Below are 25,876 nucleotides of genomic sequence, written 5' to 3'. Positions count from 1 at the left end.
TGCTCCTCTCACTACTCCTGCTCCTCTCACTTCTCCTGCTCCTCTCACTTCTCCTGCTACTCTCACTACTCCTGCTCCTCTCACTTCTCCTGCTCCTCTCACTACTCCTGCTCCTCTCACTTCTCCTGCACCTCTCACTACTCCTGCTCCTCTCACTACTCCTGCTCCTCTCACTTCTCCTGCTCCTCTCACTACTCCTGCTCCTCTCACTTCTCCTGCTCCTCTCACTTCTCCTGCATATTGTGTGAAAACAACATGAAATGTGTGAATGGTATGGCCACAAAGGACCGATGTTGTGCTAATCGTGTTTAGAGTTTTGAAAATGTGACTACTGTTTAGAAAAACGCTTGTTAGCGACTGAAAAAAACTGTAATATATTCTCTTTAAGTCTCTGCAGTGTGACGGCTTTGACATCCCCCTCATTATTCTTCAAGTGCAACAGCCAGGACGTGTAAAGTATCAAAACCAATTTCAGTTTTTGAAAGATCTGCAGTTCGTCGGGTCATTTCTGTGAATCACACGCAAACACAAGCCTCTCTGTTAGTGTGTGATACATTTGATTGAGGAAAACACAAATCTTCAACACCAGCATCGAAATGAGAAGAAGACACAGTATGATATATTCACCATCTTGTTCAATGTTGTACAATTGCAATAATGATAAATGTTGACTTTTAATTTAAAAAAATTTATTTGGTCCATCGGAACCTGAGATTGAAAATTAAACATACATAAGTTTTGTACACATATACACATATCCATCCCACAGAAAAGATCGTTAAAATATATCTCACATTCATCAGAGATCCAATTTTTCAGCATTAGGTTGTATTGTTTTCTATTATACTTTTGTCTTTTATTTTACAAGTTTAAAAGGGTCAGTTGATCTTTTTCAAATATTTTTTTTTTGTGGCTTAGATTTGCAGTCTGTACAATTTACAAGAGGGAAACCAGACATGGGAGAAGAGAGTGAGAGAGAGAAAAGGCGTCGTGTCGGCCTCTAGAACCTTTTTCCCAGCTGGCCGCAGCCTCTTCAGCAGCAGGGGGCGCCGCTGAAGCACAGAAGAGTGCCCACCACAATTTCAACCCGGAGGGGAATGAGTTCAAAAGACACAAGCAAGAGCAACAGTGACATTAATGACAAAAAAAAACAAAAAAAGTATAAAACAAAAATCAATCTCAATGTCAATGTAAAGTGATTCAGCAGCGGCACTGAATTATGAGGTGCCTCGTCTTTGCAGGTGTTTCAGTGCACGTTCTCCTCGAGCTCGCCCCCCTTGGCTCAATCTAAAGCCTTAAATTATCACATTCCTTTATCTGTCATTCATCGACGCAGTGATCATCAACAGCATTCGTTAGACGACAGGCCTGCAAATCACTTATACGAATAAATTAGACGCTCCACAGCTGCTGGGGACATCTGGAAGTGGTCATTACACGTCCTGTATCTTTGGAAAAACTTATTTACAGTTGCTTCCGCTTCAGGTTTCTTTTAAGAGAGGTTACGCTGCTGTGGTAGTTCTCGTACAAATGAAGGTGTCGTGAAGGGAAGTCTACCGGCGAGGACAAGACGAGGCCGTGCGGAAGCAACAGCAGCTACAGGAACGAGCGTTTGCTCAATTCTGAGGTTGCAAAGTCGCGAGCCGAAATCATCTCACGGAGGAACTCTTCAGACTCACAACTTCATCCACATATAAAATGTATTTCTTCTCTGTTGACAAAACAATCATCGTCCTATCATAGTCCTCCAGGACTTATCAAGGTTTTTTTCTTGTCATTCCACGATGATAATAGTGAGACATCAACTTGGTTCTTGTCATAGTACCTGCATTTGGCCTCCCTCTACATCTACGTTGCCATGGTGACGAGTGAAAGATCCTCAGCGATAATGACTAACGGCTCTGACAGCGGATAAATAGGAACGAACAACTGGGTGGAGCGGGCGTGAAACAGCTGCGGGGGGGAACACATCCAGAGAAACGACGCTGACGAAAAACTCAGAGAGAACTAAACCGTTTTCTGTGTCACAACACGTCTCAGGGGTCCTCTCGTCTCTCTTATTGCATGTGCATGCAGTCTGCCAAAAAAATGGAGATTTGTTATTACACGAGGACTCCGTGCTCCCGCTAATGTGCTGTCAGTGTATTCTTGCGGGAGGACGGCCCAGATGCTGGCGCTGCACCCGAGCAAACAAAGAAGTGGTCCCTGACCTCCCAGAGTAAACTGTTAAAAGCTCCCCTGTGGCGGACTGACTGTTCAAACAGCAACTTGCTTCTCCAGTACTCGCAAAGTAGTAACAGGATGCTCGCTGACCTATTGTACCGGAGAGAAGCAGACAAAAGAGGTGTGAGGTGTCACAATGCAGAAGTGCAGGATTCAGCATGAAGTCACTCTGTAGGATGTGTGTTCAAATACGGATCAACTGACTCGCGTCCAGCATTTAGACCTCAAACTGAGGTTGAGAGAAAATTACTTTAAGAGGGTAAAAACTAGTTTTTTCTTCTCTGGAGAGATAAAAAGCCAAAATTGTATTTTCGTTTACCAAAGAACAAAGGTTGGGATTTCATTATAGCTGTTCACTGAACTGCACATATGATTTAGTTGCCGCAAACATTCTACCAAGTTTTTCCCCTGTCAACCTCCCAGTAAAAATTCTCTGGATAATGTCTGAGTGAACCCATGTGACCATAGTGCAGGAGATTCTCCGGAGGATTCAGTGGGCACGAGAAATTTCTGAAAAGGGACAGGTGCAAAACAGAAGACATAAAAGAGGAGCCATACACAAAGAGGACAACTTAGAAAGACAACATGATATGAAAACTTTTGGTGAAGCCGGTGCCTTAAACGGAAACTCTCTCTGCAGCCGAATTTATACTTCTCCTATGTCTTCTACATGCTGCACCTGCCCCCCCCACCATAACGCAGCTGATTTTTCTGTTATTTTTCCCCGGAGAATCTCCTAATGCATTCTTCATACGTGAAATGTCAAACTCTGGAGAAAGCCCTGGACCTCACTGTGCGGAAAATGTCTGGGATCCATGTCTGAAAATGGCTTGTGGGTCAGTTCTCCTCAAGACAAAACCTCCTAAAGCACAACACCGCCGTCTACACCGCATCCTTCCCAGTCAGCGTTTCCTTTTACGGACAAACAGAGATAAAGAGATTCCAGCTACCACACACACCTGTCACTGAATCAGCCTGAGGTTTCTGCTGCACTCCAGCCAGCTGTAAAGGTTGTGAGTTTGGTCCTGAGCTACAGAGCGCTTTGACAGCACTGCGGTGATGGAGAGTGTGGACTCACAGTACTGATATGAATGATGGCTTGTTCTATGATCTCGAAAAACACAAATATGGACAAAACGGCAACAAAGGTCATGTATTAAAGAAGACAGACTGATACTGACTGAGTGTATTGTTTAAAAACAAAAACAAAAAAAAGTGTAACCAAGAGTAACACTCGAAGTTGGGTTTGGCTCATTAAGTACCGCATCGAGGTCAGGGGGAGAGAAATCCCACTGAAGTATCCCACTTTGTTAACTGTCTCTGTGCATGACGTGGGGGTGTTGGGGGGGGGGGGGGGGGGGGGGGGGGTCCGATCGTTGCAGGCATACGGCTCAGTAGTTACAGCGCCCCACCCCGGGCTTTTGTGAACCTGGGTCGTCTCCGAGTGTACAAACCCTGGGGCTGACATCCGTGCCACATACAGCGCTTGTACAAAATACCTCCAGAATTCAAAGTGGATCCTCTCCAATGACCTGGTCAAATAATCGTCCTGCGACTGCGTCCCTGTCACTCCACGTGGCCCGCTTCCCTAATTTATTCCTGACATGGCACATCCACTCGGCAAGGGACAGAGTGCGTGAGGGCCGGATGAAGATTTCAGCATTTACGGAGCATTGGGAGGGGGGGAGAGCACATAAATGCTGCCCGTTCATGCTATACATTCATGTGTGTGTCCATCCCAAAAATTGGACACACAAATACACATCTGTCTCTGTGGTTCAGGGCTGCACACGCCACTCGCCCGCCCCAGTCTGGTTTTCCAGTGGTCTTGACAGTTCATTGATGTGGAGTCTGCGTATGTACAGGGGGAAAGTGGGCGGTGGTCATAGCGGCCTGGGCCGGTGCAGGCCGTCAATGTCTGGCGTGAGCTGCGGGCTGTGGGTGGCCTTCGTGGGGGTCCAGTCCCCCAGAGAGGCCTGGGCTGCCTTGCGGTGAGCGAGGCGGTGTGTGATGGAGAAGCCAGCGTTCCCTTCCAGCTGCGACAGCACCACCAGCACCTGCCTGCAGAGGGAGACATTGCAACAAGGACGTCAAGATGCTGAGAGGCACATCAAGGCTAATCCGGCACATCAATGCCAAGCAGGCACACGCTGAGCATTCCGAGCACAAATATGATGATGATTATGTGAATAATAATAATAAGGTGGTGTATTCAATTTATTGGTGTGAGGAAGGTGGTCTGAATTTTATATTTGCTTCCCCAGCTGGATTCATATTTTCTTTGGATCCTCCGACTACACTCCCGTGACATATTTCATCCTGAACATAATTGCCCTGCAGCCTAATGCTTTCATCTTCTCTATACACTCTTCACTATCGAGTGAGTAAAAACAGAGTGATATTGCAACGTGGAGTGTTTTTATCAAGTGAGCTGACATAATCTTCTTGTTAGAACGAGAGGAAACGACATTAAAAGACATGGTCCTCATGCATGGGGACTCTTTACAGTTTCCCATTACGCGGGACATAACTACCAGATGATAAGGTCGTAAATTTGCGCTAGCGTGCGCAGCAATGCGTCCGTACGTCTGCTCATTCATGCAGTGGATGTCCAAAGACGCTAAACTCAGAGAAACCTAATGACGTGTGAACATCGACACCGTGCTCAATTCTGCAGGTGTAGTATTTCCCCTGTCTCTAAAGGGCACACGGCAGATTGACAGGCAGAACAAAAGCAGTTAAGGGAAGAATATTAAGAAACAAATAGCACTAATCATCTAGGATCATCTAGTGTACAAATATAATCCTATATGGTGGGGGGATGTTTGCTGCACCTGAAGCAAATGTTCCCAGAGCGTCTAATCTCCTCACTTATCTATTCAGGTTAATCACAACAAACTATAGTGTGATATATATATAGAAAAAAAGCCCCATCAGAGTTGTGTGTATGTGAGGAAGAGAGAGAGAACAGGGTACCTGTGCAGGGGTGGGACGCTGTCGATGGTCTTGAGGCTGCCGCGCGTGGACACCACGTTGAAGCTGTCAGTGCAGTCACAGGAGACGTGGAGGTAGTATTTGGGGTGGCGGTTCTCCACCACCACGATGAGCCCCGCCCAGCCATGGGTCAGGTAGTAGCACGTCATGCCTTCACGTCCCTGAGGAGAAGAGACAGATGAAGATGTACGTACGGCAGAGATTCATGTGACATTTACAAGACATACAGGCCGCGTCCGATCCACTAAAGAAGGGAGAGTTCAGTGAGGACATTTTAAATCATCTTCTTAGAGTCTAACAGAGGCAATATTTCACTCAGTCTAAAAGCTAATAGACACAAAGAGTAAGGGAGGTGAGATATAGTAGCTGAAAGCAGTGGTGGAGTAGCAGCAGGGATGTGGTGGAGGTGAGGTGAGAGAGGTAAGAGAATCTCTACGGATCTAATAAGAACTATATTCTTAAATTATCCATATTTCTGTCAGTATGACCTTGGTCTTTAATGGACCAAGACCCGTTACAGACAACGGCAGTTTTCAAAGTGCAGTCTGCTATGAAATAGGTAGTTTTACTTTTTTTATTCGAACACTTTTAAGATTAGCACTGCCATCTTACAACATGAAAGTTCCTGGTTCTGTTTTAGTTTGCATGTTCTTCTGACGTGCAGATTTGGGTGAGGTCAATTGTAGACACCACCCCTTTTTGAACCCTTAATGGATAATGATTGTTGAATTCACATTACAACTCTCTGATGGAGAGATGACTTTCTCCTCTCAGGTGTCTGCTGAGTTCTCTTCTGGGGCCTGTCATTGTAATGAAGTTAAAACAAATGCAGCAGAACATCTTTAGCTGCTGTCAATTTCACCTCAGTTTGACCCTGAATCCATCTCTAACTATCACATAACTGACAGCAGTTCATGTTTGTAGCTCAGAATCCAGAACTTTTCTTTTCATGACCCAGAATTGGTCAATAATGAATCAATAATATTCCAAAACATCAGTGATTTAACCATATTATTAACACAAGATGTAGAGCGGCTGCCGTTCACTGCAGAGTGGTTGGCCCACCCACTTCGTGTGGTGAATTCCTAGAGAGCAGAGGAGCTGAATGATTTAACAAAGATGATCTCAAGTGTTTAAAAAGCCCTGTCATATTCTTAAACACCAAGCAATGTGACAGCACTCTCAGGAAAGTCAGAATAATTTGTTTCCTTCAGTGTGAGCGGGTGTGTGTGGGTTAGATATTGTGCACACATGTGCATGTGTAAAGGCAAGACTCTGCTGAGGAAATCTGAAGTGTTATCACAAAGTGGCTTATTGAGTTTCATGCAATCTCCTGCTTCACAAGCGTATATGTATTCAGAGAGGTGTGTGTGTGTGTGTGTGTGTGTGTGTGTGTGTGTGTCTGTGTGTGTGTGATGGGAGGACAGGGAAAGTAGAAGCTGTGGACGTTCTTTTTTCTGTTCTCTTGCTCTCACCTCGTGTCTTTCCCCTTTGTTTTCCGTGAGGAGGATGATGGCGTCGGCCACCGTGGTGGCGTTGGCCTCCACCTGCTCCACCATCACCTGTCTGGAGCTGTAAATGGCGAGGATGTAGCCGGGGAAGTCCTGGCTGGGCCGCCGTGCTGCTCCGCTGGTTGGGCTGGAGACTTTGGGAAAGAGATAATGATGTGAATCAGACCAAAAAAAAAAAAAAAAAACTGTGTGTTCAATGTCAACTGAGTTTCTGCTCATGTTGAGTAAACAACATGTTTACACCTACTGGGTGTGGCTGGACCCCCCGTCCCGCTGACATTCATCTGCCAGTGGTTGAAGGCACAGCAGACGACAGCGTACTCCCCCGGCTCCAGCATCACATCACAGCCGACAAACTTCTTCACGGCTCGCTTGCTGTGGGCCAAAAGGCGGCCCAGGGTCAGCTTGTTGCCGCTGCCGAAGGAGGCGCGAAACACCATGATGCACAGGTCCAGCAGGTGGCTGTCGGCTGTGTCTGAACGCCTGGGGAGGGAGAGGGGATGAAGAGGTTAGAGGACAGACAGGAGAGGAGGGAACAGTGGCAGGAAAGGAGGTGCGGGGGAAGGACAACAAATGAGTCTGAGTGTACCTGCTTCCCTCCTGGAAGAGAGCGAACTCCAGCGCCGTCCTTTCCAGTACAGTGAGGGCTGTGACAGTCACCGGGCCACTGGCCTTGCTGGGGAAGCATCCCTGTAGCCTCACCTCCTGCCAGTCCGAGTGGATCTTACAGATGTCCACAGAGTCAAAGTACCTGTGGGAGGAGAGGGCAGAGAGGTTACGCCCAGGCCACACCAGGATGCGCGATTGTCAGGGATCGTCTTGCTTTTCATTTCAGGGGCCCATGTTAACAGGTTAGACCCACGCTGCTCTTCTCGAGATTTGAGGTCTCTGGAAAGCATATTTCAACATCTGTCGATTATATGACAAACATACATATTTGGAACACTTGTTTTCAAAGCAAAAGAGCATTTAGGTTTGTCCTAATTATTGTTGCAGGACGTGAACATTCCCTGCTTCATATCGTAGACTCCTGGCATTGAGTCGAGTATGTAGCTCTTCGAGGACACAATTGTCAACAGCTCTGCAGCAGGCACGAAGCAGTCATGCCCCCTGTGTGAACAACAGATGAATGCAAGAGACAGCAGATCAGCCCGGCAGCCATCACGTGCTGCACAGAAAACCCAGTGTGGTTAGAGTGCTTGAGCCTTCTCTGGTCTATACACTTGAGTGTGGACACCTGACCTGAGGCCATCGGGACCCGTCGAGTCGGGGTGGATTCAGACAAGAATTTTGAATGATAATAAGGTCGGGTTCCGTTGGTTGGGCTTTGTACGTGATTCGTTTTTAATCAAGGAAACATTTTTTGACTCTTGCTCAGACGCTTTCTTTATGTTTTGTTCTTTACTGTGTTTAGGGTAATAGTTTTTTTTGAAACCGTATTAATAATCAGCATCAGCTGTACTTGTCCACTTGATGCAGAAGAGTCAATTCATACCTTATTCTTTTTCTTCACTGACACAGGTCTGGGACGTCAGCAGGCTAAGGTTTGTCATTTAGTGCGGATCTGAGAGATAATTTTACTGTCACAGAAACCAATAAAGAGCCAGAAGACGGATGAAATTTTTCGTTGGGGCCGAACAGATTTCTCAGGTTGGATTTTCTCACCGAGGACAGCCACCTGACTCTCTGAACTTATTGCTGAATCATTGCTCTTATTTTGTTAGACAGGCATGAGTAACACACCAACAAACACATAATTCATCTTCATGTGAACCCGCTAACCTTCAGGACTTTGTGCCGACATGCACTGATCAGATGATTGGCTGACAGGGGGAGAAAACAACTTTTACTAGGCAAGAGCGGTCCTGTCTGTTGGATCACTTTTTGGCAGTGTGAAATCAGGTTTGTCACACAAACAAAACACTTAAGGAAATGTTTATGCAACTGTTAAACTGATTCTTTTCAAAATTAGAGTTTTTTCGGGATGATTTCAGGGCAGTAATTCGTTCTATTTACATTTTTTTGGTCACATTACGGGTTTTGCTTGTGTTGAGCTTAAAAACAATCCTGGGAAGAAACTCCCAAACTTCTTCATTTCACATTAATTTCAGCTTTGTTGTCAATTATACTCAGGAAACAGATTTTAATGAATTCTACCTGCCCAACCATAGTTTGTACTGTATATAAAGACGGACGACATGCCGGCTCTCTAAAAGTGAAGCCAAATATGCTTGATCGCCCCTGGTGGTTGACTGTAGTATAGGTCACAAATCCTGACTCATCCATGTTAGTGGACGGCACATGGACTATACTGAAAAATCAAACTAGGTGTTGAATAGTTTTTTCTCAAAGAGTATTCACTTTTCTGTTATGTTTGGATATAAAAACAGGGTTAAAAGTCATGATTGACAAATGAGATTGACTCGTGATTGGTCGAGGGCTTGTATCGAAGGTTCTTCGCTACTGCAGCTCCATCCCATCATTGCTACTTTGCAGACTGACTCCAAATGTGTAAAATGACGGCGCTGGTTTATTCAAGCTTAATTTCTATGTGTTGTCCATCCAAATTTACAGTCTACTGGCTCAAGGCATGGCCAACTTATGTAAAAGAAAGACATATAGAAATATTAACGCTTGTCAATACTTGATGCTGCATGTGACTGAATCAGAGGATTAATCTAATATGACATAACCCTGAGCCATGACAAGTCTAAGCCTTTGACTGCCAACTCCCTAGCAACCAAAGCAACAACAAGAAGAAAACAAAATTACAAAAAATTCCATACGAACAGCAGGGTTTGGGAAACAGTGTGTGATGCGCTTGTCAACAAACAAAATGTACTGAAAACAACAACGCAGTCACTCAGTTTGGTGTCAATACCAGATGGTCAGTAAAACCCACTGGGCCAAGAGATTACTAAACCATCCATCGCACTTTCTGTACTTCCATCGTGACACAATTGAAGGACATTTGGAGAGTTGTCTCACCTGCACTCACTTAATAAAAGCTTTAACATTCGCTGCTCTGAACAGATGGCGCTGAGCACATCTTTCCTGGGATAAACCCTCACAGGAAGTCATGCATTTTACATTTCTGACAGTTGTGTGTCTATGGAGTAAACAAAGGGATGCGGGGAAGTGTAGCGTTAGTGGGCCGCAGCCACCAAGGCTCAAAGTCATAGTCCTTCATACATGTGGAATCAGATATCAACAGAATAGTCATATCAGAGCAATGATGACTTAGGTTGACAAAATATACTCTGTGTCAGTTTCAGCTCCTGCAACAGAGCAGAAAGGCAAATCCAGAAGGAGTGATTCTGGTCACAACACAAGATGTGATTCACTAAATATCAACAAATTATCAAGATATAATGTTCATAAATAGCAACAAAAGAGTTTGAAACCACAACCTTTGCAAAAATGTGTCTTATAACTTAAAATAAATATTTGATTAATATGCACATTTTTATATTGTAAATCTCAGCCAGTCCTTATTCTAATACCAATTTAGTATCACTGTTCTTGGTGAACATAGGTTAGTGTAGATCATTCTGTATAATGCTATAGACGAAAAACAGAAATCACTGGACCATACTTTTTTGTGTAAATGTGACTCTTACTTAATGAAGTCGGAGTACTCCATCCAGAAGACCCCCTCACTGCTGCCATGGGCCATCAGCTCGTGACGCAGATGCTGTGGCCAGTCCGTCCACTCGTCCGACCAGCTGCCGTTCCACGAGAAGCGGCCCCACGGGTTCCGCAGCCGCAGCAGCCTAAAACAGAGAGTGTCAGCCAGGGGGAGCCAAATACAAGATCCAATTTAAGCAACGGCAGCTTCGGTCAACACAGCGTCCTCACCCCTGCAGCTCTTCTCATGGATGGTTGCCCACTTTTTAACAACCCATTTCATTTTACCGCCTCCTCCCTGCAGTGCAAAGGTGTTATGGGAAACCATTTTGGAGAGCCACAACTTTCCCCCAAAAAAGTTCAGGTGAATCACTGTATCCAAGCTGCTTTTCATCTTCTCAGATCCTAGCACAAGGTCTCCAATTCATTTTAGATCAGCCGCTTCCGCTTGGATTGCTTTATGGCAGCAAATTAAAGTGGCTGTGTGTGCGTCTGTGGCTCTTGAGCAAATTGCTTCTTGGATTTACGGCTACTCTCAACTTCCTCCTGCAGTCGGGACAAAAGAAGCCTCCATTATGGGAACTCACAATGCTGCCCTGATCAAAGTGATCAACTGTTCTCTATTGGCATCAAATCTCAGTCCCCGTTTACCTGTCATTCAAGAATTAGGATAAAAAAAAAAACGATCTGTTCAATAAATTGTAAACATAAGGTAACTTTTCAATAATATCCATAATATATAATCCGTAATGAGATTATGCGTATGAGTATTTTCACCATGTGTTCCTCATTGAGTTCTATTTCCTTAAACAACATCCACAATATTACCTGAAACCCACAACTCTCCAAGATAACGTTCAGTTATTTGCAAACTTATGTTACGGCCATCAGTTTTCACAATCTTAATGTTGTCTCAGAGAAATCATATGACTCTGAAATGATATAACAAATCGCTGTTGCTACAAAGAAACAGCCAGAGGCACGAATCAGAGCTGGAGCGAATTCAAAACATTTCATTACCATCATAAATGCTGATTTCAGAGTAGTAAAGTGAGCTGATTTAAATACAATAGTGTTTCCCAGAGAATTCTATCTGTGGCAGTAGCTGAGGCAGGGCCCCCCTGTTGGTGTCAGGCTAATTATGTGAACATTCCTGCAGTACCCTGTGATGCACAACCAGGTACACTGCGAGGGCAGGTGTTATGCTGAGGTTTGCCTGCATGCTGAGGACAGTAAAAACTTAATGGATGTTTTTGAATGTTCAACGACTCAGCAGGATTTCTCCCCGTGCAGCTGATGGCAACTCTGACTCTGTTTGTATGAGGAGAGAGAGCTCCACACACAGCTCTACGATGAAGCAACTGCACAAAGTACGAGACCTTATATATTTTTATGGGAAGGTTTTTTTGGATCATTAGGAAAATGTAGTGGGACAAATGGCACTATGGCATGCTGCCAAAGTCCTGGTAATGAACATGGAAACAGGATTATTACTGAATAGCTCCTCCTCTGTACTAAAAGCTGACCACAGTGTTCTGTTTAAGTGAATGAGCTGTATACGTCAAGGTCATACGTATACTAGTTTGACTGTCTCAATATAGACTGTGGATATATGCCAACATTCTCCTCTCCTCCCCTTCAATATATATATAAAACAAAAACTCCACCAAGGTTTTTCCGCATGTGTGCAGCCAGACAATGTTATTTCTTTGAATTTTAAGTTTCCCTTTAACATCTTCAATATTGAATAAAATTACAGGTAAGGTGGGAAATAAAGCAATCCGGATCTCAGAGAGTCCAACCAGCCAGTCCATACCTGTAACCCTGGACATCTCGGACGTCCAAGATGGAATAGGCATGTCGCGGCCGCAGACCCAGAGACTCGTAGACAACATCGTCTACCTTCATGTTGCCTCCTCCACATGATGCACCCATCAGAAATCTACAAGACAAGGACAAATTTTGTAAGATATAGGCTTCTATCCAATGTCATTAGCAAACGTAAAGTAAAAACCAAGGAATAGAGGTAAAAAAATGTCTGTAAAAAGTATTTGAAATGCCAGAGCAAATTATTGTTTTTCTGTGTTGTAAAGTCAATTATGTTTCAAATGTATTCCCTTATTAAATCTATATCCTTTTTTTGTTGTGGCCAAGTTGGACAACAATACACTAATTCAGAGATAACCAATAATAGCTGGGAACAAATATCATTAATATGCCTATGTCTAATAATTGTAATTTGTAAATGTATTTCAGACTGTTCTCCATTGGTACATAAAATACTGCTGGTTTTCTGACAGATGGTTGTTTGGCTACAGATGATTTGGTCTCTTTTCAGCTCTTGTGTCGCGTTGCTTTGAAAGCTCACATATCAAAGTCCTGATTAACAGACCCCATTCATTACTGGCATATGCTGCAAATAAGCTTTGTAGTACCTCACCGGTCATAGTTGTGAATATGAGAACTGATCCAGAGTCTTTTCAAGTTGATTGCTTATTATTTCAACTGTTAGCTAGGCAGAACATGAATATACTTACTGCTTATGTACTTTATTTAAGTATTCTGTTGTTAAAATAGGTTGAAAAAGGAAGGTGATTATGTGAAAAGCAACAACAGCAAAGAACACGTTCCCCTTTCTTACCCGGCCTCTTTTGAGCTGAGCATCTTGGCCCAGATGAGGTCTGTGTCGATTGGTTCCTCCCTGGGGTTGGTGGAGCTGACCTGGAGCATGAGCGAGTCGCACGGAGCTCCGGTCAGCGTGGCTAAGCCCTCGATGGCGCGCCCTGCCTGCAGGGCAAAGTAGGAGCCGTGGAGCTTGGCCAGGGCCTTCTCGATCAGCGCCACCCATAGCTGCTTCCTTTGGGCCTGCGAGGATGGGAAATAAGAAACATTTAATCATTCGCAAGCCAAAATGTGGTTCACTGAGAGAGATGTACTTATCACAGGAAGCTGTGTTTGCTGTGAGGCTCGTTTTAAGGTTTCTGAACATGATATCCCAGTCGTAACCTCTCATACTCTGCCTTCTTTCTTATCTTATCAGCTCCATCAACTTCACAGTTGTTTGACATCTTTGAAGAAACATTTTGCACATGTTCAGTCATCGTGGTGGAGGAACTTACTCTTATCAGTCCGATTAAACTTTTTTTTTTCTCAACAAGATAAGTCGATAAGGCATCATGTTAAGCTCTCTCCAGCATCTATCTGTGGTTAGTTATTTTTACCTTGTGCTTCGTTTGTTGCGTAATGCAGTACTTTTGTTTATCCTGTAAGTGACTGTTGATTGATTCATCTGAGACATACTTGTGAAAGGCACATAATGATTAGCTAGAAAATGAAATATTAGGAAATATTTTTTTTTTTTTAATGCGGCAATAATGGAGGAAGTGAGGGTGGCTTTATTGTGTCCTGTTTGCAGAAGGAGTAAATCGTTTATAATCGATCAAACATCCACTTCCTGTTTGTTACCTTGAAGGGTCACAATAGTGCAAAAGTGAATGAAACATTTACCGGGCATGTCTGTATGCATCAGTATGATTCTCTGGTCCTGTGTTCTACTCTCGAAGACAAAAATAAACATGAACTGTTTTTCCCCTCTATTCCTAGCGTCCGTGCAGCCACTCTGACACTAATAGCGTTTGCCTCCCTACAAGTTTCATCAGAGCCCTCTTTGATTCTGACCTGGGAGAAGAGGAGGTAGCCATAATCGTCGCAGGGCAGCATGTCGTCCACCAGCACCGTCGTCCACGTCCCGTCTTTACATAGCCGAACCTGGTAGGCCCCCTCTGGGCAGATGGTCCTGGTGATCATTACCCTCTCCACCAGCTCTGGGCGCTCAGCCAGCACCGCCAGCGCACTCAGGAACCTGGAGAGAGAAAAATACTCAATGAATTGGAAAATGAAAAGTTGGAAGAGGACGGACAGATGGGTCAATGAGAGGATGTGCGATTGAGAGAAAGATGATGTTAATAAAGCACTGAGACGGTTGGAGAAGAAAAGACATCAAAGATTAGCTGATCGTGGCGGACAGGTGATTGGACGCTCTGTTTTGTAAAAAAAGACAGGCAGGGGTAAGGCTAATTTAGAATAGCTGCTTCTGAATGCGGTATTAAAACAAACTTCTCCTTAAGTTGCCTTGAGCTGTTGTGAATTTGTTTTTAACATAATTTTCCCTCATTGAAAATCCATTTCATTTGATGAGTCAAGCTTCGGTGGCTTCTGGTTACCTTCCCCATTACTGTTAATTCACCCTGCAGCAAAGACAAACCGCCTTGCCTAATGAGCTTGCATGAGAAATTAGTTAATCATAAATACAGCTACATCAAAAAATGCTAATTCCTTCGCCAAAAAAGAAGACACACAGCTGGGGACACAATGATCCCACTTAAAAGGAATACATTTTGAAAGTGAAAATTAGTTTACCTTTCAAACGTGAAAGATATCATAGAGCACTGATGAAAACAGTGGAGGGTTGGGGACAATGAACTCAAGGATATTTTTGCTTGCTGCTAATTTGGACTGCTTTATTAACAACACAGATACACTTTAGATGAGCTCCATCTGCCACTGTTAAGACTGTCACTGTATTCAAAACAGAAAACAATATCTTTTTCCATCCACTTATCATTTTGTGTTAGTACAGCAGCCATTTAAAGGCTGTAACTCTTTTGTGCGAGGCTGGAAATGCGTATTATTAAAGCTATATTCTATCTCTTTAAGTGGTGGCCTGTTCCGCCGCAGATGAAAACCCCAATTGTCGCCGCTGAATCAAATAAAAATCCAATTATCTGTGTCATAATGTGACTCTTAATATCGGCTTGTATTGAAGCCACAGACAAGGACATGGGTGACTGCCACTATTTCTCTTTCTGCTGTCATTGACTGGCTGGCTGGCTGGTGGGAGCCGGGATGTCGGCTGGTTTATTAGGACAAGTGTGTCGGTGTGTGTATGCGAGAGAGTAAGAGTGAGGGAGACGCAGCCTGAGAGGAAGAATTTGGGTTACATCCTGTCGCGAGTGAGAGGATTCGGTTCTCGGGAGGGTTATTTTTGATAAGCTGTGTGTGCTGGTGATGAAGCGAGAAGCTGTATTGGGACAACTTTGTGATTGACTGCTCTTTGTTGTGTGGGCAGAGGAAGATGGTAACACATATTCACACACATTCACAAACACACCCCGAAGGACACACAGAACAAGGGCAGAGAGATAAAGCATGAGTCTGGACCCACACTCCTGTGAATAATCTCCCTGTCAGGTGTATCTGTACATCTGTCCGGCTCCAACCTGCTTCCTCTGCCATTTAATCTGTGCCCCCTTTTATTTTTCTCTGCTCCAAATTTTTCATTTTCTTTTCTCTCTCTCGACTTATTGTTTCACTGCCTCTTTGTCACTGTCTCCATCTCACTCCCTCTGCTGGCTTCAGGCTGCAGTATTCATCGAAAACAGACAAAGACAAAACCCACACAGACTTGAAGTGGTATCTATCTGTCTGTTTTATATTCCTCTGACCTTTCGCAGAGACTGAAGGGGAATGAGAAATCGCCTTTTACTTTGGGGATTTTCGGCTATTCTTGTTTGTCCTGGGTCAAAGCATTAATCAGGACAAATTTCCTTGGTCCGTCTCTAGATCATTCTAGTTATCTAGGTTCATTCGTGTCAGTCTATGACAGCTCACCAGCAGTTTCCAAGCAAGCCTTGCAGGATGTCAGAGGGTCGCGGCGTGCGGAAGACGGACCATTTGACGCTCCGGTCTTTGAAGTTGCTGCAGTTGATCTCGTGAGGGCGCAGCCACTTTTTGATTCGCTGCTGGACGCTGTCGCCTTCAGGGAAGCCCACGGAGCGAGGTCCCGGGGGAAAACTGTCATCCACAAAGTTCACAGTGTTCTGAAAAAAAGGGGACAATGGGGAGACGGGGTGGAGGGGAGAGGGGGTAAGTAAAAAAAAAGTGATTTTAGATTGTTAGAAGAAGAGCTTATACCACCAAAAGAAAAATGATCCCCAAAGGTGAGAGCATATGAAAAAAACCTCAATCTCAAACCTTCTCATATGAAGTCTGCAGGTGGATGAGGATTAATGCAGGGCTCTACATGACACATGAGCCCTGGCTTCTGGGCTGAACAAGGACAAACTCCAAAATATATTCATGTGACAGGAGGTTTCACTTCCACTGTAAGCGTGGCATCCCACATGTGCACAGCAGCACACCAGCTGTGGAGCAGTGTGCCTGCCAGGATACAGGGCACATGTGCACATCACTTCCAAACCTTCAAAGCACCACACTTTCTGAACAGCTCCAAGAGTTTAACAAGACAGACTTTATTTGCAACTGTACACAGGACCCGGACTACATTAATACATAAACAGATCACGACACCTTATCCGCCACACTATCTGCTCATCTTAAACCCTCCTGTTAAAACCTGAGAGGGCAAACCGCCACACACACAACCCTTATCCGGTTTCCCGTTTGCAGCGTGAGAAGCGGGCTCTGCCAGTCGCTCTGCGAGGCAGGCAGGGGATGTAATGTGGGCACCTCACTGGTGGCTCACAGTGCGGCGAATTGATTAGTCCCCATCCCACACAATCCAATTCCGCAGCCCTGGATGCAGCATTAGCTACCAGGCAGAATCACTTCAACGCAGCCCCGCCACCCTGATCCTCCAAGGTCTCTGTGTAGCTTACAAAGTCTGTAGTTCACTGGCTTAAGTTTGACCCCTTGTGCCTGCTTTTATTGTGTGGTCTCAGGGATTTTCCACAGAGGAGAGAGAAGCATGGCTATCAAAGGTGGGCACAAAAAGAGAATACACTTCAATCTGATGTCACTTATAAGCAGCTTTCTAACTGAAGTCTTGTCCGTTTCCTGATATTTTTTTTTATACAATCAATAAGGAAGATTAAATGTAAAAAACATACAATTAAGTATGTAATATAGATATAAAAGCCTTTAATTAACATATACAAGCTAATATGTTATCAGCTTTTTGTTTGTGTAAGGAGTTTTAATGAAATACGAACACAAAAACAATTCTGTTATTGAGGTTGCAATGTGATGTCTCCTAGTGTAAATCAAGCTGACCGAGAACCTGGTGCTGCCAACGCTGAGTCGTTCGCTGGGCACATGCCAGCACGCAAACCCGAGACAGCAATCAGCCAATTCGCTGCTGAGCTCAGAAAACATGCTGCCTCCATGCCATCTCCCAGAATACACACAACTGGCAGCCAGACAATGCTTTTTTGAGGAGGGTAAGCTTGTAGCTAGACATCTACATCTCGCAGACAACATATTGATCTTAACAAAAAAAAACATGATGACAAGGAACCATAGAGCTGGATTTCACAGTGCTACACTTAATAAACTCAAAACAAAGGCATCCCAGAACAGCCTGGCACGTACAAGGCTGTCACAGTCTGTGAAAACCTGTCACTGCAGGCAGTCACAACTTACAATCCAAACATGTAAACCAAAAACCCCAGACACAATCCAACGTGTGGCACAAAATCAAATGACAAAAGTGGTTACAGAGAGCGGCGTAGAGGAGATAAATAAAACAAATCAAAGTTAATCTGTTGCCATGTGGCGTCTCCTTGTTGCTCCCTCTGAGGGTGACATGGAGAGGGAACAGAGGCACGAGCTCCAGCCATGCAGGGTTTTACAGTTCACAAGCGGCGCTGATGGCTCTTAGTAGCATTTACTCGCTTGGCACCGGGAGTAAGCGGACACGCTCTGGGGCACTGGCATCAAGCGCAAACACCTCTGACTCTCAAAACCAATCAAGGAGAGTAGAAAAACAACGAGGCCCTCAGGTGAAGAGAGAATAACATTTCTCCAGTTTCTTCCACTACAACTCCAGCTTCATTTTTTTGCTCCTTATTGATTGTTGCAATCTGGACAAACTCTGCTGTAACTTCTACAGTCAGTTTCATCAGCGGCACCATTTGCTGTAATGCAACTAAACAAACTGAAACGCACGCCCGGACACGCTCACTGTGTTTGTGTGAACGGACTGCCTAACAGGGTGAACCGAAAGCTTTTGTCATAATTACATTTTCACCGCTGGTGTTTTCAGTGCTTGCCAAGTGTTAATGCTTTGACAGAGATGGATACGACCGACTAGAGCCTCTTACTTAACAATTTTAGCCCCCTTCAGATCTTTGACCCCTAAAACTGAGCTGCAGCGGTTGATGCTGTTAGAGATTTCATTCACTATAGGCAAGCGGATCGTTTCTGCTCCTCTCCTCTCTAGCTCTGCTGCTAAAAATAGAAGAGCCCTGTGTTCACCTTAGCACACACACACACACACAAACACACACATTATCTGCTACACTGGTGAATTGAGTGCAGTCGTGTGGAGAGGGTGGGGTGGGGGCGGACAGGGTACAGTGGGTGGCAAGGGGGAAAGCATATTTTGAGATATTAGCAGAGAGGAAGAGAAAAAACACAGGATGAGCTTGTGGGGATAGATGTGATGAAGGATATGGGATAAAAAGGAGATGAAAAGGGGAAAGTACTTTGAAGAGAGCAGAGGGGGCAGAGATGGAGAGAGGGTGGGCTAAAATATTTGGAGAAAAAAGGGAAAGATGATAAAAAGAGCGAGTAGTTTAAATTTCGGTCTCAAATTAGGGAAAAGGGAAAGGTGGGGATGAGACATCTCTCCGATATCTTTCCTTCCTACTAAGCCAACTTCCCTCCCACGCTAACAGCAGTGAGCCCTGCGACTTTCAAAAAATACATAAATTATGCAATCTAAAGCTCACTCCATGCTATTGTAAACATGGCATGATAGGTGCAATGGCGGTGTGGTGGATGGGAACGCATCACCCGATGCTGCTGGAAAAAAAATTACCTGAATCTAATAGTTCTTGGATTCTGCATTTTTCTGAGGTTTAACTCGTCCAATCAGATATGTCTCATTAGCATAGGTCTTAACAAATGAGTCCTTGTGACCGCTCTGAGTAGCATATCCATGACAACACACTAGAGGCTTATCAAAGGGCTGCAGAAACAAAGTGAGCATGAAGTGGTGTGATACAGAGGAGCAAAATAAAGGTTGTCCCATCTTAACTACAGTAGCTAGGCGAGATGTCTCCATGTCTCCAAACTGCAGTGACGGATGAACGCCACATTTGACCTTTCGTCCTTATTGGGCATTATTATCGTTCATTAGGGTCGTTATGACAACAGACTAGCCTAGAATTACAAAAGCATAACATCATTAGCTTTTTCAATACTGGAAAAAAAACACAGGTTGATCTAGTTTTATTATTCAACATAATGATAATGTTCCGTTTCAGGGTGTGCATTGATATTAAAAGAAGCTTTTAACAACAACCACAGTTCTGTTGTTTTAATAACTTCACAAATTGAAAGTGTGAAGTTCACATTAAAAATGGAAATTACATTCAGAATGATCAAATGTGGTTTTATGTCTAACAGGCAGGTCTGCTGGTACAAAGAAATGTATTTCATTAAGCAGTGTCTTCCTAAATAAGACCTCCAAGTTATGGTGGGAGTCAACTGAGGACAGGAAATAGAGCATCTGACTCAAACTATTCAGAACAAATAAAGCTGGACTCCAAAGACAGAAGTTAAAGTTCTGCAACAGAGTATTGCAGTATTTTGTTAAGGGACTTCTTTCTGAGTGAGGGCGGGCTATAGTCTGGCTATAGAAATGAGGCACTCAGTATCTGCAGCTCATGCAGGTGGCCAAGATTCACCCACTGGTCGTTTTAAACCCAGCTAACAAAGCAAGTGCAAACAGAGGCAATGACAAAGCCTATTAGCATTTCTCCGAAATTAGAGATATTGAGGGAGTGGGAACAAAGCCAGAGCCGTAACAAAAAAAGAGGAATTCAAAAGAAGGAGCTTTGCTGTGCATGGCAATGAGCACCCTGTAATGCATTACATATTGAAATAAGCAGGGTTATCAAAGACATCAAGGAAAACTCAACACATGAAAAGGTAATGCTGACATATCATAACTTACAAAAAAGACAACAAATTACGTGGTCGGACAAGGGTTTACTTGTTCACCCTTAGAAAACAAGTGCACTGCCACAAAAAGTCCTTCCGGCTTTAAGCATGATCTTATAAATCCAAGTAGTAAAACAGATCTCAACATAGATAGTCTGAAACCCTTATAATTAACATTTGTGTGTCACTGTTCAGCCATTTGACATTAGTATTTTAGTTTCTCTTACCTCTCTGCAGAAGCTGACAATGTTCTCCAAAAGCTCCTTGGCCTCGCCTTCGTCATTTCGTCGACGGGCCTCGACATGCATGCTCTCCCTCCTCTTCAGAGGCTTCATTACTTTACGCAGGGTGAGGTACTGCTGGGGTGTGTGGCACGCTGCACAGTTCTTGACCTTGATGTCGTTGAGCAGCGTACATGCCGGGCAGCTCCACTGTCCTATTTTCTCTTGAAGGCTCGATAAGGTGGAGGAGGAAGTGGAATTGGAAGGAGCAATAGCAGGGGAGGAGGAAGGGTAGCCTCGGGCCAGTTTCCGTGTCTTATGACCTGAAGAGGATGAAGGTGTGCAAGAACAAGATGCCGTACCAGACCCCGATTGGAGGCCACAGTGTGCACAGCAGCGGGTCATAGGCACCTGCTGTTCCTGAAAGCCATGCAGCTTGGAAGAACCACAGGCTGAGCACTTAGGTGCCCCTGTAGGATTGCGCAGGGTGCACTTGGAACAGGCCCAGGTGCTGAAGTCTGGGCTGGAGGGGCTAGCTGGGGTAAATCGTACTGTTTCGCAGCCAACAAGGTCAATGAGGTCAGCGCCTGCCCGTGATGATCGGCAGGCCTCACACTTAGACGAGTTCCCTGGATTGGGCAAAGAACAACTAGGGCACTTCCAGGTGGGGGCAGCTGTGGATGCAACAGGGAGGTGTGGAGTCAGTGGGTGGTGCTGAGCATCTTCTTCATCCAAGATACTGAGGCGCTTGTTGGGGTATGAGGGTTCCTGGGGTTGGGCATGTTTGGGCTTGGCTGGCCGCTGTGGGCCTGGCTGGGGTGGCGCAGTGGCCGTTAACGGGGAAGTGGGACTGGGGGTGTTGGTGCCTGCATTCGGTGGGCGCCCTGGAGGGGGCACCTCTCTCCTGCTTCGGGGAACTGGGTTATTCTGGAGGGAAGTGAAAGAAGTAAAGGGGGAGGAGATGGACTGTGAGGACACAGGCTCTTGAGGATCACAGGGAGGGGGTGGGGGAGAATCATCTGTTAGATCTATGAGTAGTGGGGAAGTCCCTGCTGTGTGAACTGGAAATCCCAGCACAGGTGTGCGCACCTCAGGAACCACTAGTGCCTCTGGCGGGATTTTAGGCAAAGACAGTTTCCTGGGGCCACCACAGGCTGAGCACGACAGAGCCACAGGAGTGTTGTGGAGTGTGCATCGAGGGCAAGCCCAGCCCGAGTGCTGCACCTCCAGGCTGACCACCTCTCCATTACTCTCGGACCGTCGTAGCACTTCCTCCTTAGCTGGTTGCTGCCCTTGGGGCTCAAGCAGGACTGTGGGGAGGATAATTGGTGTTGGAGGCTCGGTCGGAGCAGACGGCAGGCCATTTGTGGTAGCGGCTATGGTGGTGGTAGGGGGTGTGTTAGTGGCAGGGGATGGTCCAAAGCCACAAACGGAGCAGGCTCCAGATCCCTGGGGATTGTTAAGGGTACAGCGGGGGCAGGCCCAGCGTTGCTCCTCGGTGCTGCTCAGCCGCAGGATCTGGTTAAGGTCAGGCTTCTGGCGAGGGGCCTCACAAATGGAACAGCGAGGTGCTGCGCCGGCATTCAAGAACGTACAGCGTCCACACGACCACTCACTGCCTTGCACCGCTGCTGCCATGGAGCCAGGAGAATGAGAGTGGCTGGAAAAAAAGTAGAAAATGAGTCAAAACAAATTCATAATAGTTTTTACCTACTTTTGCACAGCAATAATACATGAATATCGAGTATTCTGTTTGAATAAAGTGTTGGTGGAGAAATGTAGGAGCAAAGTAAAAAAAAAAAGAAAGGAAGATGGCCACAGAAAGAGTGACAAATTAAAAATTATGAAGAACCCCCGAGGATGAAAACATGCTTCCAGTCAACTCATGGTGATAATCAGCAGACAAGACAGCAAAAAAATCTCTGGGACTGCGAGAGGAGGGGAGAAAGACAGAATTAGAAAAGAAAAATAGAGTGTGAGAGGGATAGATTAGCCAGTGCAGGGGAAAAATCAAATCTCCCTCCTGGGGGCAGTGAGGGCTGTAAATCCATACACAATGGCCACATGATTAGAGCTAGGAAGACAGCACATTGAGCGGAGAGGAGAGGTAGAGAGAGGCAGCGAGAGTTCATTGAGTACTCCTGACTGACACTTATTAGACTGAAAAAACACAGGATCTCCTCCACCTTACTTAAGCACCCATCTCCCATTTTCTGAGTGAATGTTAATGCAGGGTAGACGGGAGCTACGTAAGATCACGTCAACCCAATGCCCGAGTGAATTTATAAATTAAGGTTGAATGGATGGGTGAATTGAATAAGCAGAACTCTGCACTTAGAGGTTATTGAAATTACAAACCATTCATACTTGTATAATTAATCCAAAAACATCGACTGTTAACACCTTACAGGTCTAGGGGATTTCCACCCCTTGGACATAATAACCTCAAACAGTGTTGTTCTGAATTGACTTGCATGTAGTTCATTCCGTGTGGCTGCAGTTCAGTCAATCCAACTTATTGATAGTGGGTATATCTAAGCCTTTTGGGGGGGAAGCAGCACAGTTGGATACCTCCAAAGTACAAGGGGGGGGGGGGGGGGGGGTTGGAGAGGGATGGCCCAGAGGGACGGACGCGGTTGCTCTCTGGACAAACCCATAAAAAAATGTCACAGTCGCTCAAGCTGCTCATGTGTGAACACCAACACAGAGAAGGTACTGTGGGGATTGTGGGGTAACAGAGGGGAAGGTGCTTAGAGCTGGAATGCCAAGATGTTTCTTTTTATTGATCGCCGTGGCAAAGATGCTACCCACAGAGCGTGTGGATCTGGTCACATTTATCTGTCTGTATTATATGGTTAGAGAACTATGTCCACATGCAAAGGTGCTTTTGACAAAGGCTTTTAGGGGGGAAGCAGTGGTTTTTGGCTATTTGTAGAACGTGCTGTGAAAACAAGCCTGTTTTTCCTATGAGAAACATTTTCTGATTATTCCTGTGTTGCTTGTCACATTAGGACATAGATTTCTGCCACAGTATAGGAGAGACTTACTGGTTGTGTGGCCCAATTGCTCTTCTCCACTGCAGCGCCATGTGTCCAGACCAACTGATTTCCCTTAGTTCAACTCCATTAAACCTTTTTAAACCAGGCCAATCCCCAGAACCCAGGGGGACCTCTCACAGAAAAGCTCTTGCTCCCAGCTCCACTACACTCGTCAACTCTCCTCCCAAAGGTAAGGAGGAGAATGGCAGCAGGAAGGGACTCTAATGTGTCTCTAAGGGTGTCTTCGAGTCTGTAGGCTCTTACCACTAAGTGTGTGCAGGCATGTAGCTATGTTTATTTATTGACAGACAAGCATAGTTACTTGGTTATTGTCCAACTACATTTGTGCCACATTTAGTCCTCTAGCCTGAGGTAGCAAAAGTATGAAAGTAAAGTCCCAGTGCTTTATGTCAGGAGTCATTAGCACTGCAACCAGTCCGTGGGCTGAAGTCAGCACTCCAACATAAACTAGGGCCCTATCGAGTGAGGAGGAAACTAAGCCCTCTAATGATAATGATGAAAGTTAGGTAAACACAATTTTTATGAAGACACAAAAACTAAGAGATCAGTACTTAGCTCTTTGTTTGCTTTCATCCAGCAGCAATAGCTGTCATGTCCCCATGGTAGTGTGGAATTTGCAAGGGCCCTTAACCTTAAAAATGAACATAGAGGTGGTGTCGACGCAGCATCAGTTCCTCTGTGAGAATTCGAAGTGCATCAAAATTGTTTGCCAAAAACATAAAACAAAAATACTTCCATTACAGTGTTGCCTCAGACTAAAGCACAAACTCCACCCACTCAGTGGTTTAGTTAAATGTGTTTGACTTGAGTGACAGCCCTGGTGTTGATTGCACATGTTCACGCTGTGCTGGGTTCTTCAAAGGCCTGCAAACAGCAATGACAACAACAACAATAAGTGTCAACACCTCATGTTTGATGACAGGTACTTCCCTCTGGCCATTTTCATAACTGTCAGGCCTCTTTCATCTCCAGCGAGAGAGCAAAGTCATGGTGTCAGCCGCACAGAGACTTTGTCACAGCAATTGATTTGGTTCTCGCCGGAGCACCGGGGATTGTAAATTCATTATGTTTCTGTCTGCAGCAGCCGTTCTAAGAGCTTCTCAATGAAGTAATCGGCCTCTCCAGGAAATTCTAATACCGGGCTTAAATATGTCATAACAACACCATAGACAAGAAAGAGAAGCCAAAATATCTTGATCGCCTCCTGGTAGCTGGCTGCACTATAGTTAATAATTACTGCCTCCTCCACATTAATGAGCAGGGCATGGGCCCAACTGAAAAGTCAAAGTACATGTCAAATAAATGTTGTATGTTCAAGTAGTGAAGTCACTAAACTCAGGGTAAAACATTATGATCCCTACTGCAAAGAATCCAAAAGTGCAAGATGGTGGCATTTGTCTCAAAGATATTTTAGCTCAATTTCTGAATAGTGGGAGGAAGTGGAGACACGTTGTTCATCTTTATATAAAGACAGACACACACAAACACACACAAACCTTTGTATGTACAGTACATGCCTGCAGCAGAGGATGACCCACTATTGCCTGTGATCCCTGGACCCTACTTAAAAGGATGCTTTCCGTGTACATGCTCCACTCATAAGAGTGCATACATATACACACAAACATCCACATAGGTACTCATGGATCCACAAAAATACACACACACACTTTTTGTCCTTGGCCGTGTGTTCAATGGAGCTGTTCTAAAAGTGCCCACTTCAGCTCCTCTGTTCCTCAGTGTCGCAGACCTGGGAAGCAGGCCAACAGCTTACAGTGGAGCGAGAGAGGGACAGAGGGACAGAGAGAGACACAGAGTGACAGAGAGAGAGAGAGAGCGAGAGAAGAGACAGACAGAGACAGAAACAGAGACAGAGACAGAGAGACAGAGAGAGAGACCTTACCTCTTTTGCAATAAGGTCCTTGATGCATATTGCTGCCAATAAGGAACCTGCTCCTAGTTCAAAATTCATTTAAGCAAGTACATCGGTGACCCCTGGCTACTTTTCAATGCTTCACTGGGTGTAAGATAATCATGGAGCACTTCAGCAGACCATTACACGGAGTGTGATCTTTAAAACGCTCAGTGAAAACTAGCAAGTCAGCACCATCATAGTAAACAACCGAGATATTGCTGAGGAAGTCTTTAGTATTGCGAAAAAAAGGGTGCTGATAAAAAGTGGAGAGCATAAAGATGTGTGTAGATGAGCCATGACATAATATGGGTCAGTAAGACTGTAAGTAATGTAAAAGACTGAGCAAAATCTACAAAGGCA

At 44.9% G+C, this 25,876-nt stretch overlaps 1 protein-coding gene across 2 annotated transcripts in view; it reads right to left on the bottom strand.

Moving 5' to 3' along the window:
- Nucleotides 1–3,572: 3,572 nt before the first annotated feature.
- capn15 (calpain 15) overlaps nucleotides 3,573–25,876 on the bottom strand; it is a 34,264-nt gene continuing 11,960 nt past the window's right edge. For both annotated transcript variants that reach the window (XM_062413860.1, XM_062413859.1), the window contains exons 2-12: nucleotides 20,549–22,202; nucleotides 16,026–16,234; nucleotides 14,034–14,217; nucleotides 12,997–13,220; nucleotides 12,172–12,297; nucleotides 10,349–10,501; nucleotides 7,318–7,479; nucleotides 6,976–7,211; nucleotides 6,693–6,862; nucleotides 5,200–5,378; nucleotides 3,573–4,284 (exon numbers count right to left, since the gene is read on the bottom strand). In XM_062413860.1, the coding sequence (XP_062269844.1) occupies nucleotides 4,107–4,284; nucleotides 5,200–5,378; nucleotides 6,693–6,862; nucleotides 6,976–7,211; nucleotides 7,318–7,479; nucleotides 10,349–10,501; nucleotides 12,172–12,297; nucleotides 12,997–13,220; nucleotides 14,034–14,217; nucleotides 16,026–16,234; nucleotides 20,549–22,180 (3,453 nt within the window). In that variant the 5' untranslated portion in view covers nucleotides 22,181–22,202 and the 3' untranslated portion in view covers nucleotides 3,573–4,106. The remainder of the gene's footprint in view (nucleotides 4,285–5,199; nucleotides 5,379–6,692; nucleotides 6,863–6,975; nucleotides 7,212–7,317; nucleotides 7,480–10,348; nucleotides 10,502–12,171; nucleotides 12,298–12,996; nucleotides 13,221–14,033; nucleotides 14,218–16,025; nucleotides 16,235–20,548; nucleotides 22,203–25,876) is intronic.

The sequence above is a fragment of the Platichthys flesus genome, chromosome 20 (assembly GCF_949316205.1).
Source record: "Platichthys flesus chromosome 20, fPlaFle2.1, whole genome shotgun sequence".
Taxonomy (NCBI): Eukaryota; Metazoa; Chordata; class Actinopteri; order Pleuronectiformes; family Pleuronectidae; genus Platichthys; species Platichthys flesus.
The sequence above is the reverse complement of the archived record's forward strand: the minus strand, read 5'-3'. Positions and strand labels throughout refer to the sequence as shown.